The sequence below is a fragment of the Acanthopagrus latus genome, chromosome 6 (assembly GCF_904848185.1).
Source record: "Acanthopagrus latus isolate v.2019 chromosome 6, fAcaLat1.1, whole genome shotgun sequence".
Lineage (NCBI taxonomy): Eukaryota > Metazoa > Chordata > Actinopteri > Spariformes > Sparidae > Acanthopagrus > Acanthopagrus latus.
In genome coordinates, this window is record NC_051044.1 from 4712733 (window position 1) to 4727609 (window position 14877).

General features: G+C 41.2%; 1 protein-coding gene across 6 annotated transcripts in view; it reads right to left on the minus strand.

Moving 5' to 3' along the window:
- Positions 1 to 14877, minus strand: part of chd6 (chromodomain helicase DNA binding protein 6) — a 98429-nt gene that overhangs the window by 24827 nt on the left and 58725 nt on the right. For 5 of the 6 annotated variants that reach the window (XM_037100237.1, XM_037100238.1, XM_037100241.1 and 2 more), the window contains exons 12-29: positions 14254 to 14375; positions 13217 to 13460; positions 9755 to 9931; positions 9277 to 9420; positions 9062 to 9160; positions 8752 to 8908; positions 8278 to 8488; positions 7958 to 8153; positions 6456 to 6620; positions 6139 to 6318; positions 5402 to 5512; positions 4515 to 4717; positions 3523 to 3603; positions 3187 to 3305; positions 2616 to 2775; positions 1990 to 2079; positions 1669 to 1772; positions 1215 to 1344 (exon numbers count right to left, since the gene is read on the minus strand). In XM_037100237.1, coding sequence (XP_036956132.1) covers positions 1215 to 1344; positions 1669 to 1772; positions 1990 to 2079; positions 2616 to 2775; positions 3187 to 3305; positions 3523 to 3603; positions 4515 to 4717; positions 5402 to 5512; positions 6139 to 6318; positions 6456 to 6620; positions 7958 to 8153; positions 8278 to 8488; positions 8752 to 8908; positions 9062 to 9160; positions 9277 to 9420; positions 9755 to 9931; positions 13217 to 13460; positions 14254 to 14375 — 2693 coding nt within the window. The remainder of the gene's footprint in view (positions 1 to 1214; positions 1345 to 1668; positions 1773 to 1989; positions 2080 to 2615; positions 2776 to 3186; positions 3306 to 3522; positions 3604 to 4514; positions 4718 to 5401; positions 5513 to 6138; positions 6319 to 6455; positions 6621 to 7957; positions 8154 to 8277; positions 8489 to 8751; positions 8909 to 9061; positions 9161 to 9276; positions 9421 to 9754; positions 9932 to 13216; positions 13461 to 14253; positions 14376 to 14877) is intronic. The other variant, XM_037100239.1, reaches the window with a different exon arrangement.

A 14877-nucleotide genomic window follows, 5' to 3' on the forward strand; every position in this document is an offset into this window, starting at 1 on the left:
GCTAGTTTAAGTGAAATTTTTAAATGATTTTAAATGCGGCAACAAAAAACAGTAACATCAGATGTGCTATGGATCTTGACACGGGCTAATTGTTAAAAGGTATCAGTGTCAAAATCTAGTTCAACATAAATATTGACAGTGCACGCAGACATTTACATATTAAAATCAGATGCATATCAGAATATATCATCCAGGTAATAAACACCCATATCTTGCAGGTAAAATGCAACACTAAATCTGTGGAATACCATTAAATTATTCTTAATTAAAGCAACAGTCTTTCTTAGATCATCATCATCCTCACTGAGATCTGATCTTTGTCCTGCAGTTTGAGATTGTGGCAAAACATCCCCAGACTCCACTGAAAAATCAACCAGTTTTCTACGTGGTTGAGTGAGAGGAAACTTTATTAACTTATGAAACGCTGTAAACTACAAATCCTTGATTATTTGTCCCCTCTTGTAAATTCGGCAGATGTAATACTACAAGTTGTTTCTTTGTTTACCGCAAGTTGCCCTGTGACGAGAGGAATTACACGGCCCTTTAACCGAAGATCAGCTGCGCAGACTGTGTGTCATTTGTTTCCCACCAGTTTTGTTTCCATTTTTTTACAGTTCCGTTAAATAACACACTTCCAGTTGCTTTCTTGCGCTCTAGATTTGAAACACTAAATCTGAATTTTATGCTGTGAACTGCGTTTAAACTTGACTAAGATCTGAACACAATGTGAGCCAGACATCATCCAGATGTGGTAAGTCAGCCAATCGCATTCCAATCACGGCACAACGTGTCCTGATGCAGATCGCATTTTAACACCAGATGTAAACAGGACAGGAGTGATGGGAACAGCCGGTTATGAGGGCATGGAAATCTATTTTTTTACTCTTGAATGCAATTTTGTATGTTAATGACATTCTTTATTAACACGTCTAATTCAAAATGTTACTGTATATTTATTTTTGCTGTTATCTTTGATAGTCACCTCTATTTCTCCACGGTAGAATTCAAGATAATCACCATGTATTTTGCCTGATATATACAGAGCTGTAATCTGCCTTAAAACCACTTCTGCTACTTTTATTTATATCACAGAAAATGAAAAAAAAAAAACAGAAAACATGTGGGTCCATGAAGGTTTGTGTTTAAATCTCATGTCCACCTTTAGGTTTTATCTACAGTATGAACCTGTGTGCATGTGTGTGCGAGCAGATCACCTGTCAGTCATGTCAGGTGCCCCCTCGCCTCCTCCCTGCTCAGCAGTCAGCGCTGTGACATCCGGCATGCCCACTCTCTCCAGGAAACACAGGTCAGGATCTGCTCGCATGGCGTTGTACCGCTCATAGCCTGAGCGACGACACGCATTGATAAAAACACAACCAATTAAAAAAGGGAAATACACACACACACACACACACACACACACACACACACACATTCACACACACACATAATGAGGGCAGAACATTCAACATGTACAATAACAGATGCCACTTTTGTGCAATTTAATTAGCCTTAAATCCCAACAAGAAAATTAATTGTTAAAAATATAAGTCAACTGTGGGCATGTAACCGTCCATCTGAAAACAAAACACAAGAAAAAAAAAATAAATCTACAAATTTGTTGCATGTTTACAAATGGTCAAACTGAGAGCAGACTCCAGTCCTCACCGTGTTTGTGGACTCCTATGAGGAGAGACTTGTCAGCATCTGCGTCCCACCACGTAGCCGGGATCTCGATGTAGTCGATGTCGGGTAACGCCACCTCGAGTTTACTGTCAACGCAAACAGACACACACGCGCAAAACAATCGATCAGAGCTGTCAGTGTCGAGACAGCACGAACATCAGTCAAACTGCGTTCTGACGGCGCGTCTCCACCACATTATCAGTTTACTGTAAACAAGCAGGAAGACAACGATATTCAACAAGTCAACAGACAAACAGTCCAGTAAAGTTATGGTTGAATATGACAATGGAGCCTCCTTCATACCTGGCAGGTATCCCCTCCTGAGACTGAGTGGCAGCCTCACCCAAAACCTCCACCTTCAGGTAGTAAAGCATCCGCACCCTCAGCAGCACCCTGCAGAGAGGAGGATAAATTAGATTACTTAGAATTACTTCTATTTCAGTTTGTTCAGACTGGCTGACTTATTCCCAGCAGTGTTTTATTGGTTTATTTATGCTTTTTTTTAAAAATCCTCTCTCTCTTTTCTCACAGATGTTTGTAATCTCAGCAGCAACATGAATCTGTTCCACTGTTATCAAGCTCTCTTATAATTAAATAAATTCAAAGTCACTGCTCCCACCTGGTCACACAAGCTGATCAAGCCAAGTGACAAGCTCATTAAAATAAATGAAACAGCTCCAAACATTTTACATTTAACAAGCACAGAGTTTTGTTTTTATACTAATGCTGCGTTTATTAAAACTTTGATAACTCTGCTTTCAGATTAATCAATCTCATAAATGATCTTTAAGACCCAACACATAAAAAAATCTCAGAGCAAAGGTCCAACTGTTACACCATCAAGCTTGTTCATCCAGTTAATCTAAACTACACACAGTAGTAGACTACAGCTTAATCACACTGTTAATTACAGTTATTTGTAAACTGACTTGTTGCAGTGTTGTTTGAGGTGTTTCTTGTAGCTCTCGTCCTGCAGAACCACCTCGGGGTTACAGTGGACCAGCCAGTCAGCGTTCTTCAGCTCAGAAACGTTCAGCTGATTCTTCAGCTTCTTCCCCTTCCGACCCCGAGGAACCGGAGCCGACAGACCTGAGACACAAAAAGAAAGAGAAAGAAAAGGGAAACATAACCATCACATCGGGGCAGATTCTCTCGCTGTGGGAGCATTGAAGGTTAAAATTAGTTTTGAAAGTGAAGTGTGGACTTTTTCAGACAATAAAGTTACAATGAGAGTCAATGGATGAAGTTCAAAGACTGCAACAATTCGACTAAGAGGAATAAATAAAAGAATAAAGAAGAAAACAACATAGAAAGAAAAATAAAGGAACGAATACATTTCAAAATAAAAACACAAACAACAAAATATAAATGGAAAAATTAGCTTTTATTCATGTGTTTCTGTTATTTCAAACATTTAAAATCTATCTATTTTTTAAAATACCTTTATTGTTCCTTATTGTTTTCACAACATTAAAGTGCATGTTAATGGTAAATGCTGACCCGAGTGGTTGAGCAGCGTCTCTTCCTGTCCTTCCTTGGTGGGTGTGATCAGATCCCAGATGAAGCTCTTGATCTTGTCATCACCTTTGTAGTGTTTCAGGCAGTAAACCAGCAGAGCCCTGCGCAACAAAAGCAAATACATTTTAAATTTGTACATGTTTTTTTTTTTAATCTACACTAGTCTATAAAATGAAGGCTACAGCTCTGACCCTGGTGCCCGACTGCTTCCATAACTTCAATTGCTGTTTTTCTTATTGTTAATCTTCCTGTAAATCCTCTCGGACGTGTTAGAATTTCAGTGATATAAAACTATTTAGACAGACTTGTTTTCCTTACCTACAGATCACCTCCATGTCTCTCTCTGCCAGGTGCCATTTAAACCGACCGTGGTTTAAGATGTCCTTCCACCGACCCCACCTGGAGACACAGTGAAAAAACGGAGAGGGAAGTAAGAAAGGGAAGTAAGATAGGAAACAAAGGAGGAAGATGGCGCAACAGAAAATACAGCAGGTGATTCAGAAGGATGGAGAGTAATAAATATATATCAGCTAAAACATTAAACAATAAGAGTGTGATCACAAATAAAATATATTCTCTTCACTTCAGACATCAGTGCAGGTTGTTCTCTTGTGTTTTTCGCAATGTACGTTCACTCTTGCAACTAAACAACCTTGTAAACAAAAGATAGGAGCTTTTCATTAGTCTATTAGTAATGTCATCCCACAAGGTTTAAGATTTTGGCTGCTGGGTGTGAAGGATGTTTCCGGATGAGTATCGAGGACTGGTAATAAATTAGTACCCGGTTGGTCAGTACCGTAATATTGCTAAGCTCCTGGAAAAATGGTGCTGTCATCGGTTTTTATGTCCTATTAATGACGGGCTGATGAGCCAAACTAAAACACGACTGTCTCAACCTTGTCAAGTCAAGGTAACACCTGTTCATCGAAGGTAATAGTCTTCCTTTTTAAGGACCGCTTGGGTGGTTTTATGAGGTTTTCAAGATGTGTGACGAGAACACACATCAGGCTCACAGCGCTGTGTGGTGCAGGATGTGAGGTGCCGCCCCTGAGACAAATATAGGGAGGCCTGTCAATAAGTATTGCTACAATAAGAAGTATCAGTGGGATAGAATGTCCATAACGCCCATTCAGAGGCTGTGCAAGTAATGAGTAACTGTCAGGTATAGTTCAGATGACAAGGAGTGGGCATGTCTGTGCACACCTGCAGCATTAACCTTTCCAGAAACACTCGTCAGGGAACTTGACTAAGAAAATAAACTGAGCTGAAGTTGTTTTATGATCTGATGTGAAAGGTACACAAGGTCGTACCCGAAGATAAGCAGATTCTTTTCAACCCGGAAGCACTCGGCGCGGAGGTACCGCCGGGCGCGTTCGCCCAGGCGACGCGTCCGGCACGGCCGCTCCTCCGAGTCGCTGTCCAGCTCCGAGAACTCCATCAGCTCGTCGTCCTCGAAGGAGTTGTAGTGACGCGTCTGTTTCCTCACCCGAGGCGTGTCGATCACCAGAGACTCCTGCGTCACAGAGAGGAATTTAGTCCGAACGACAGAAACAAGTTTTTAAAGATTGACGTGTAAATATGAGATGAAGCAGGTGAAGAGAGTTTTTTGGCACGTTACACCTGTTCGTTAATGGAGGCAGCTATTAAGAATTCAAAGTACGGGTCATGGTCAACACACACACACACACACACACACACACACACAGTATGAAGACAGTAGCAGAGCTCTGTGTGGAATCTGCTTCATTCATTAAGGCAGTCCATCTGTTCAGAGAGGAGAGGAGAGGAGAGGAATGATCCCTGCTTTATCCTCGTTTCCTCCCTGTCCTTGTTTGCTTATTTCTCAGTTTGGAGCTGAGCTTAACTTCCCCTCCCTTCGTCTCCGTGTTCACTCACTTGGATCAGGTCCATTTTTCTGTCCAAGCCTTATGTTGTTCCCCGTCTCACTCTCTCCTTCTAATCCTCCAGTACTACTCCTTTAATTTTTTCTACCTTATTCTTACGTTTGCATGGTGGAAGCTCATCTCCTGTTTCACTTTCATTTCACTTTCTCCTGTCCATCCTTCAGTTCTTTGCTTTCTTCTTCTTTTCTGTCTTCATCCTGTCATTTTCTGTTCCTTCTTTGTGAAACTCCTTTATTTCTTTGCCTCCCTCTCCTGCCTTCATTCTTAAATCTCTTCTCTCCATCTCTCTGTACCTTCTCAGACTTGGAGTCGATCTCCACCTCAGCGATCTTGGCCCACTTCTGCCAGAAGTTGGGGTCGTCCAGAGAAATGTCCGTTCTGTTACCGGATGAGATGAAACTGGCCTAAGGAAAGAAAAACAGAAAGACGGAGTCAGAAAAAATAACAGATTCATTCAAGCGAAGATTTCGACTGAAGCTGCCAACTGCTGATGATTTCCACAAACATTCAGTATCTTCACTTTTGATCTTCACGCCAAAATATTCCAAATATTCAGTGTTTCCTCCAAAAAGCCTCTAAAACAGCATTTAGACTAAGAAATTAAATCAACATTGTTTGAAGTCAAGACAACAACTGTCAGTCCAGCTTCAAGGCCTCCACTAAGACAATCGGTTCACATTGAACATTATATGAGATAAATCTTTACAAAGCTTCATCTACCTACAGCTGCAACTATTCGCTTATCTCTTTTGTCATTTTTTAAGCAAAAATGTCAAACATTGTCTGGCTCCAAGTCATTTAATGTGAGGATTCACTGCTTTTTTTGCCATTTATGACAGTAAAAGAAGAGTATTTGGGTTTTGAGCGACAGAAGAAGCAATCAAACGAGTTTCTGACATTTTATCAACCAAAAAGCTGAATTGATTAATTGTAAAAGGATGGCGGATGCTCTGGTGAATACAAAAGTGTTAAAGCGTTGGTGTCTGTGAATAGAAAAGTTTTAATTAATGCTTAATTAAAGGATTTCTACCTTGGCGAACGTCGACCCTTTCCCTTCGGTCTGGATGGTGATGGTCTGAGTTCGTCTCTGAAGAATCTGATCGATGTCTTCCTCGCAGAACTTCGATCCCTCGTCTTCTTCGTCCATCAGTGCTCCGTACGCTCCTTTTTTTAACAAATCCTCCACTTCCAGCTTAGAGAGCTGCTGCACCTGCAGCAACAAGCCAACACTGTAGTCGGAATGTACCGCATGGCCGTTTTATTAAGCTAGCTGCTGACACATCCCTGAAGAAAACATCCTGATGTATGCATCAACATTAAAACATCTTATCAGAGGTAACCTCTCACCCCGTTGAGGCTTCCCTTGCGGTTGATGTCCTGGAGGACGGCTTTGTCCAATCCCAGCTTCAGACTGGCCTTGTCAAACATTTCCCTCTCGTACGAGTTCCTGGTGATCAGTCTGTACACTTTCACTGCTTTGCTCTGGCCAATCCGGTGGCAGCGTGCCTGGGCCTGACAAGGACAAAGAGACATACATCATAGCAGTACTAAACATTATTATCGTATTTGCCAGCAGACTGAAGAATGGCCTGCTTTGATATGCTCCAGTGTTACATCAGTGCGTCCACACTGAGCCAACCTCACTCTGGTTACTACATTTTGATATAATTAAATAAAAAGCCAAATCACATTGTTGTGGGTTTTAGAGCTGGAACAATACAAGCTGATAAAAACTTAAATAGATTCCATTAATTGCTGTGATAAAATAAATCTATAATAATGAGGCATGAAATCCATTTTTGATCTTGCCCATAAGGATAAAAAAAAACACACACTTTAATTTCCCTTGAAAATTGTTAAAGAATTATCACAGGATTTAGTTTCATGGTCTGACAGCAAGTTTTCACAATAGATGCATGATCAAATTATCAGGGACGGATTGGAAATATTGGGCTGACATTTTGGCACAATAAATCCACCACAAGAACAATACACTACAATTTACTATATTTATCAGTTTAGTAAGAAGGACAGTTATTGTCCCTCACTGGAAAATGTACTCAAGTCTTTTGGCAAGAAATAGAAACATCCACAGCATCAAAACTGTGAGAAATAATCGAACCCATGGACTTATAGGTAACACTGTCGGCTCACTTCATTATTCCAGACAGAAACATCCGCTGAAGCTCGCATTTTGTTATTGTTTCGGTCCCAGATCGTATCATAAATGTCACTACAAATTAAACAGTTCAGACAAGCAGCAACAGTCAGAGGAGAGCCTGATTTAAGGGGAAACACTACAGCTGGAAACATTTTTAATGCACTGGTCAATTTTGGGGGGATTTTGAGCTATTTTGCTGTGATAAAACATCTTCTTTGAGATTAGTGGAAAGAAAATTAGCAAAATACACATTCAGAAAAAAATATCTTTTAACAGTATTTTCTGGTTTATGGACTGATTCTCCCAGTGAAAACTTTGGACTATAATATGTCATCAAAATCAAACAAAACTACAGAGTTTACATTTGGACCTTGTTCAGCTTCTCTTCTGTTAAGTAGCGCACACTTCTTTAGACAATGAACCATTTGCATATTTAGACATAACATTTCAGAAAACTAACCTAAGGTAAGTCACCACCTGGAAAAGTTTAACGACTATATCTTTTCATTAAAACCTTTATCCTCACCCATATCTCCCCTTAAATACGAGAGCTCTGTTTCATCGTGATATGACATTTCTGTTTAAGTCGTTTAATAACTGATGTTCTGCTCTCTTCAGCAGAACCACAGTGTATTGACTGAGCTGACATCATCCTCCTCTATATAAACTCTCCCAGCTCTCTGCCCACCTGCAGGTCGTTCTGTGGGTTCCAGTCTGAGTCGAAGATGATGCAGGTATCTGCGGCCGTCAGGTTGATTCCCAGCCCTCCGGCTCTGGTGCACAGCAGGAAGACAAAGCGGTCCGAGTCCGGCTTACAGAACCTGTCGATGGCCGCCTGCCGCAGGTTTCCTCGCACACGACCGTCAATGCGTTCGTACGTGTAGCTGGAGGAAAGATGCATCAATAGATTGATTTCTACAACAAACTGATGTTCCAGAACTGCACCTTTCTCTTCCTTCTTTGAATCTCCTTCCTCCCTCCTTCTCTTCCCACCCCGGTCCTGCTCACCGTCTCTGTATGAGGTAGTCCTCCAGGATGTCCAGACAGCGGACCATCTGGGAGAAGACCAGGACTTTGTGTCCCCCGGCCAGCAGTTTGGGCAGCAGCTTGTCGATCAGCACCAGCTTACCGGCCGCCTGGATCATCGCCTGCAGCTGGAAGTCCAGCGCGTCCGGACTGTGGCACTTCCTGAAGCTTTCCAGAATCTTCTCCTCGGCTCCTGAAAGAAAGAGGGGGAAAGGTGAGAGTCATAGAAACTTCTCAGGTTTTTAGTTTCTCGGTAAAAGACAACATTTGTGTCCCTTGCGCTCAACTTGAATGCTATTTTCTCTCCTTGCCTTGTTTTGACAGTCTGCTGTTTTACACTTTTCTGTTGTGTAATTATAGATGAGATAAACTGCTAATTAAACCGGATGTGTCATCAAAGAGGTGCAGTTACAAACAGAAAGGAGCATCGTCACTGATTTGCGTGTGTGCTCTGACCTGTGATAAGGTAGGGGTGGTTGCAGCACTTGCGGAGCTCCATCATGGTGTTAATGAGGTTTGGCATGTTGTGCTGGTTTGCTCCTTTGGACAGGAAGGAGAAGTTCTTCTCTAAGATGGCTCGGTAGTATTTCTTCTGAATGTTCGTCAGCTCCACCTGCAGGAACACCGCGAGTCAACTTTAAGCTTTAATACACAGATGGGTAATATGGTACACAGTGTTGTGTGTATGCTCCACCTGGAGTCTGGTAAATTAGCTTGAACATCAGTTGATACTGTGGCTGTTCATATCAAACACACACAGCCGTACCTCTATGATGGTCTCTTCTTTAGGCGCCAGGTTCTTCTCAACATCGTCCTTCAGTCTCCTCAACATCATGGGCTTTAAAATGGCCTGAAGCTTCTTCACCTGATGGACAGATCACAGGAGGAGGTGTGATTGTTACAGACGTGTATTATCGTATAAAAAATAAGGATGCATTCAGCTGGTTTTCAGAGCAAAAGCCAACCGATATCTCAGCAAACCTGTTCGTCTGTTTTGAGGTCTCCAAATTCTTCCAGGAAGGTGCTTTCTGAGGGAAACTGCAGCGGCTCCAGGAAGTTCAACAGGCTGAAGAGCTCCTCCACCGAGTTCTGCAAAGGAGTTCCTGTCAGCAGAACCTTGTGTTCCTGTAAGAAACGCGAAGAGTAACACCCATAAAGAGCATGAAAAATAACAGAACGGCCTTTAATGACATGTATTAAAACTGAACTGGAGACAAGACAACATTAACACAGATTAATAGAAACAAGTATTGAGAGTGGGCAGGTTTAAGAGGATAAGGAAGATTAAGCACATTGCATTGCCTTTTCCATTCATAAAAAAAATAATTTTCATCTCACAGTGACAATCGAAAGCTACATAAAATAACAGCCACTGCTGAAAACAACATTATATTGGACAAAAATAAGCCAATTCCTGCAGGTACTGTATCATCATCATCATCCCCACACACAGACTGACCAGGTTCATGAGTTTGAGTCCCTCCAGCAGTTTGCAGTTCCTGTTCTTCAGCCGATGGGCTTCGTCGATCACCACACAGCGCCAGTGGAGCTTCTTCAGCTCCGGACAGTCGGCCATGATCATCTCGAAGGTGGTGATCACCCCGTGAAACTTGAGCACGCCTGGGATTGTGTTACCCTGTGGGACAGACAGAGGCTGAGATTCAGTGCAGTTAAATTGCACACATTAAAATTTTGAAAACATAACTTTTGGAACGTACAATGACTGCCTTCCTCACTCTCTAAAGCATCATCTGATGTTTTTCTCTGAAGTTTTAGCGACAGGCGACCAAAGGAAACCTGTCGTTACAGATTTTTGTCAGCACACAACTCCACAAAATACATAACAAAAGTCTAGTTGTGTTCAGACATTCTAATGCAGAATTGGTACATAGTGCTGTACATCTTTAGAGATCCTAACCGGGGGTTCAGGGGTGGATTAATGTCTCACTCATGTATTCTCCACCTCCCCTCACTTTTAACCTTCCAATAAAAAACACTAAATGCCTCCCAAAGACGTTGAAACTGCTGAACGGATGAATTTATCAGGCGTGACCAAAAGGAATATTCACTCCCTTTGGATATCTGCGGAAATCTAAATTTGAAGCCATTAGCTGCATACAGTATTGTAATGGCAACTCTCTGTATTCATCTGAGACTCCTCATGCAGTAATAAGAACCCTGCTCCGTTGTGAATATTTATACCGGACAAAGTTACGGAGAAGGAACGCGACTTTCTAAATAACTTCACAGCTGAAACCACCCAGAAAACGTGAAAGATTCTGATGGCTTCACGGCTCAAGATGGATCCACTCTGCAGGGAGAGTGAGGTCGAGGGAAAAGAGGTCAATGAGAAAGAGAGAGAGAGACATAGATAGAGAGAGAGAGATGATAAATGTCCTCCAACTGTCACATACACACTACAAAAGTCTCTCAGAAAGAAGACGGACACATAAATAAAACTGCTCTTAAATCTGAAGCACCACCTGGAAATCATGAGGAGAGAGAGCACAGAAATGCAGCTTAACATCACAAAGCAAACACAACTGGCTTATATCAATATTGCAGCAATATTGTAGAGATGATAACTGGGGCTTTCACAAAATATCAACATAATGACACTTTTGATAGATAATCGTCAGTAATGTGGACATTATGACTAAGTGGCTAACTGTCACTGTGACGCAGCCTTTAAAAACAGGAAATGAAAACACTTATGTCACATCACCAAATAACAACATCCAAAAACTGAGACGTATAGTCTCATAGCATGGTATATATCGAATATATTACAAAGCCCTAAAACACAATAATAATGGAACAATCAATAGATATGTCAACCTGGGCAGCAAATCACCAGAGAGACCAGAAGTTCAGGAAAAGAGAGAAACTAGAATTCAAACGTGTTTAGTTATTTTTGATAAAAAATTTAAGAAATATTTCTTGGGAAGTTTCTTCACTGAAAAAAGAAAGCTAAGAGCTTGTGAAACATTCTATCAGGCTATTGCCTTGTGAGGTACAGAGTGGTATTACCAGACAGTTCTAGCTTTTAAAGGTTTTAAACTAAAATCCCGGCCTTCTAAAACATCGCCGCTTCTTTTCTCAGGCCGTGACTCCCTCACTTCACTCTCTGTTAGATAACAGTTTTCTGTCAGGCAGCATAATTGAAGATGATAATAAATAAACTTCTACCTTTCTAAATTTTGTTTTTAAAACGACTACCAACTAATCAAAGAAGGAACTTGACCTCATCGCTGGATTATAAGTTTAAACAACACTTTTGTAAAAACCGTTCAATAGGAACTGTTCAAGAGTCTTAAAAACTGTGACTCTAAAAACATTTTAACACTTCTGAGGTGCATGTCAGCTTGTTCAGAATAATCCAAAGGCTGTGAAGTGTATTGAAGAGGATTTAACACCAGTGTGAGAATAGAGGAGATGAGTCTGGATCCAAATCACATTCATTTGGTTTCACAGATATCAAGAAATCTTGTCACCATAAGACTTTAGAGGACTTATGAGGATCTGCACTGCCTAATTTATTTAACGCTACATGAATAATTGAACGTCACAAGTGTTTTGACTGACATCAGGGCAAAGAAGGCAAATCAAGGAACAACTTCTCATGTTACTGAACTTGTCCAACAACCAGTGATTTCTAAATTTATAAAGCCAAAACCCTCAAAGTTAGTCTCGTAAAAACAAAGCAACACATCACAGTGACAATAACAATGGTTGAACACGTGTTTCTGAGGGTAATTAAACATTTATAACCTTTTTTCAAAACCTCAAACTTCAAAGGTTTTATGAGTTGGTACCTGAGAATTAAGGAGCTGTGGATCATTAATAAATCTCCTGTGCAGGAAGGTTGAACTCATCGTGTTTTTCACACATGCAGCTCAGCTGTCTTTGCCTTCCTGTTACCTCCACAGCCATTATTCCACACGACAACATCCATCCTGAACTCTGCAGCAAATGATGAGACACAGACCTTCACGCTCTCTCTCCAAGGGTTCGTCTTCATCAGTAATCAGAGGACAACAGAGCAAACCAACATGCAGCGCAGCCACAAAACTCTTTTTTTTAACTCCCAGTTAGGAAAATACATTTTTTTCCACAGCGATCTCTGTTCTTGGCCAACCTGAACAACTCAACACTGAGTAAAAGAGTTTGCACTTGTTCCCCCGGAGGTTTCCTGACTCCTCACTAATTAGTCCTTACAGCAGGAACAGACACATGAATGTGGGTTCACCAAAAGGTAAAAATCTAACCAGAGTTAAATTATTTCCCTCACTGACTTATCTTTCAAATACATTTCCTATAAGGCAATGAACTGTTTTGCTCAAAAATGTCTGGATTTAGTAATAAAAACTTTTTGTCCTCTCAACAGCCCATGAGCCATAGATATTTGATTTACAGCTCAACTAATAACCATATTGACTAATCAGTAATTCCTTTTTCAAGAATGAAGGAAACTGCCCTCGGGAAGGAGCTGCTGCAGCAACATTTACAAAAAGTCTTTCATACCAAAGGCAATAACTTTAGCGAAAATCGTTAAACTTCATTCACACTGGAACCGCGTTCATTATTGTTGTCGGTACTCTGCATGTCGTGTGATTTATTGCCGTGTACAGCCAAAGGCAAATGTCCATATTTGTGGACAATAAAGACTATTATCATCATCATTTCATTGTGAAATATGGCTGGAACGATTTAAACTCCGCGGACAGATGATTCACAGCTGAGAAGCTATGATACACCAGGACGATTTCTTTTAAAAGAATACGTCCAGCAGCTAAATGTCGGCACTTTCAAGGACTTCCTTCACGTTTCTATCCTCGTGAGGGATCTGTGGTTTAGTACCTGAACAAAAATAACAGAAACCCACCACCCGTTATCAGTAAGAGTCTGTTAAAAACCCTACCTGTGGGTCTCTGTAAAACATCTCATACTGCAGGATCATCTGCCGGCTGATCTGCGAGCCGTGATACACGATGACGTTCAGGGGCGTCCACGTGCGGAACTCCCTCTCCCAGTTGGTGATGGTGGACAGGGGGGCGATGATGAGGAAGGGGCCGCGGATCCCCATGCTGAAGATCTCGTACAGGAAGGTGATGGACTGGATGGTCTTTCCCAAACCCATCTCATCTGCCAGGATGCAGTTTTTCCTACAAAGAAGAACAGAGACTGTGTAAGAGAGCAAAGGGAGCCTGATGATCTGACACCATCCTTGAGTATAACACATCTTTGCTAATTAGTGCTACAATCAAGCTAATTAATGCTTTATTATTAGTGTACCCAAACTAGTCAATATCACTACTTTATTATGAGACAACATGATGTGAACTTAACAAGAAAAATGTTAATGATGGTGTGTTTGCTCCTGGCCTATGACAGCATGAGCCTGTTGTTCCAGGACAGGGTTATTCTGGCAACAAAGATCTGTATTTCAAAATTCTCTGTCCTCATTTTGGGCAAAAAAAAAAAAAAAAAGAGAGAGGAAGAATTCCAAAGGTTATTTGAAGCCAATGTGGGGCTTCATCAGTCAGAATTAACCAAATCAAGAAAGTAGTCTTTCCTATCGTGGCGCTGAGACGGAGTTTCTTACTAACTTTGGAAGATACCGACTTGGTTTGACTACCTCTGACTGCTAAAGCCTCAACCTGTTCCTGCAGCTGAACTTTAAAATGCATCATCACTCAGAACGAGGACATCTGGATATATCGTCCCACATCACTTCGATAAACCTACTTTCTGAGGGAAGGAAATGCGATTTATCAGCTTCAACAGTTACTCTGAGGCTGTTGTCAAGTAAAGAGCTAAAAACAGTTGTAAAAAAAAATAAAGTATCTGCAGCAACTTCCAGGTAAGTTTATAGTTCTTCTAATGTTTATGGCTGTTTTTAAAATCAAAGTATATCTGTAGTAAGTGGGAGTGATTTTGCGTGTGTGCAGTACTCACCTGTTGTACCAGTTGAACAGTAACCAGTTCATTCCCTCCAGCTGGTATTCTCTGAGCTGGTTTCCGTTCCGGTAATCTCTGGAGCGCTCCAACTTCTGCCATTTCTCTGGAGAGGGACGTTCCTGCAAAACACACACACACACACACACACACAACCCCTTAGTAGATGATATGATGACTATGTAGAGTTTATCCAACAGAAGAACTGGAGGGAGAATCACATAACATAAAAACTGTGTTTCCCCCGATAAATCAGAGAGTAAATACGTTTTCTCAAAGGTAGAAGAGGACTCTTGTCTCTGATGTTGGAGGTTAAATAGCCAAAAATTTAAATTAGTAGCTGTTGCTGAGAGGATGTCACAAGTAATAACACTGCAGTTAAAGAGCAAGACTAATTTGCTCAGGTCTCATCTCTCAGGAGTGGACAGAGACTAGAAAATTGCTGATATTTCAAGCAGCAATTTTTAATTCAACATCCAGCAAAGTAAATGTCTTGTTGCACTGGTCAGAGTACTGATGACATGTACAAAATACATCTAAACGTCCTCTCCTTTGAAGTCTGGGCTTCATGATGATGATGCCCTAATTGTAGTGAGACGCACAGATGTGGGGATGGCCGAGGCT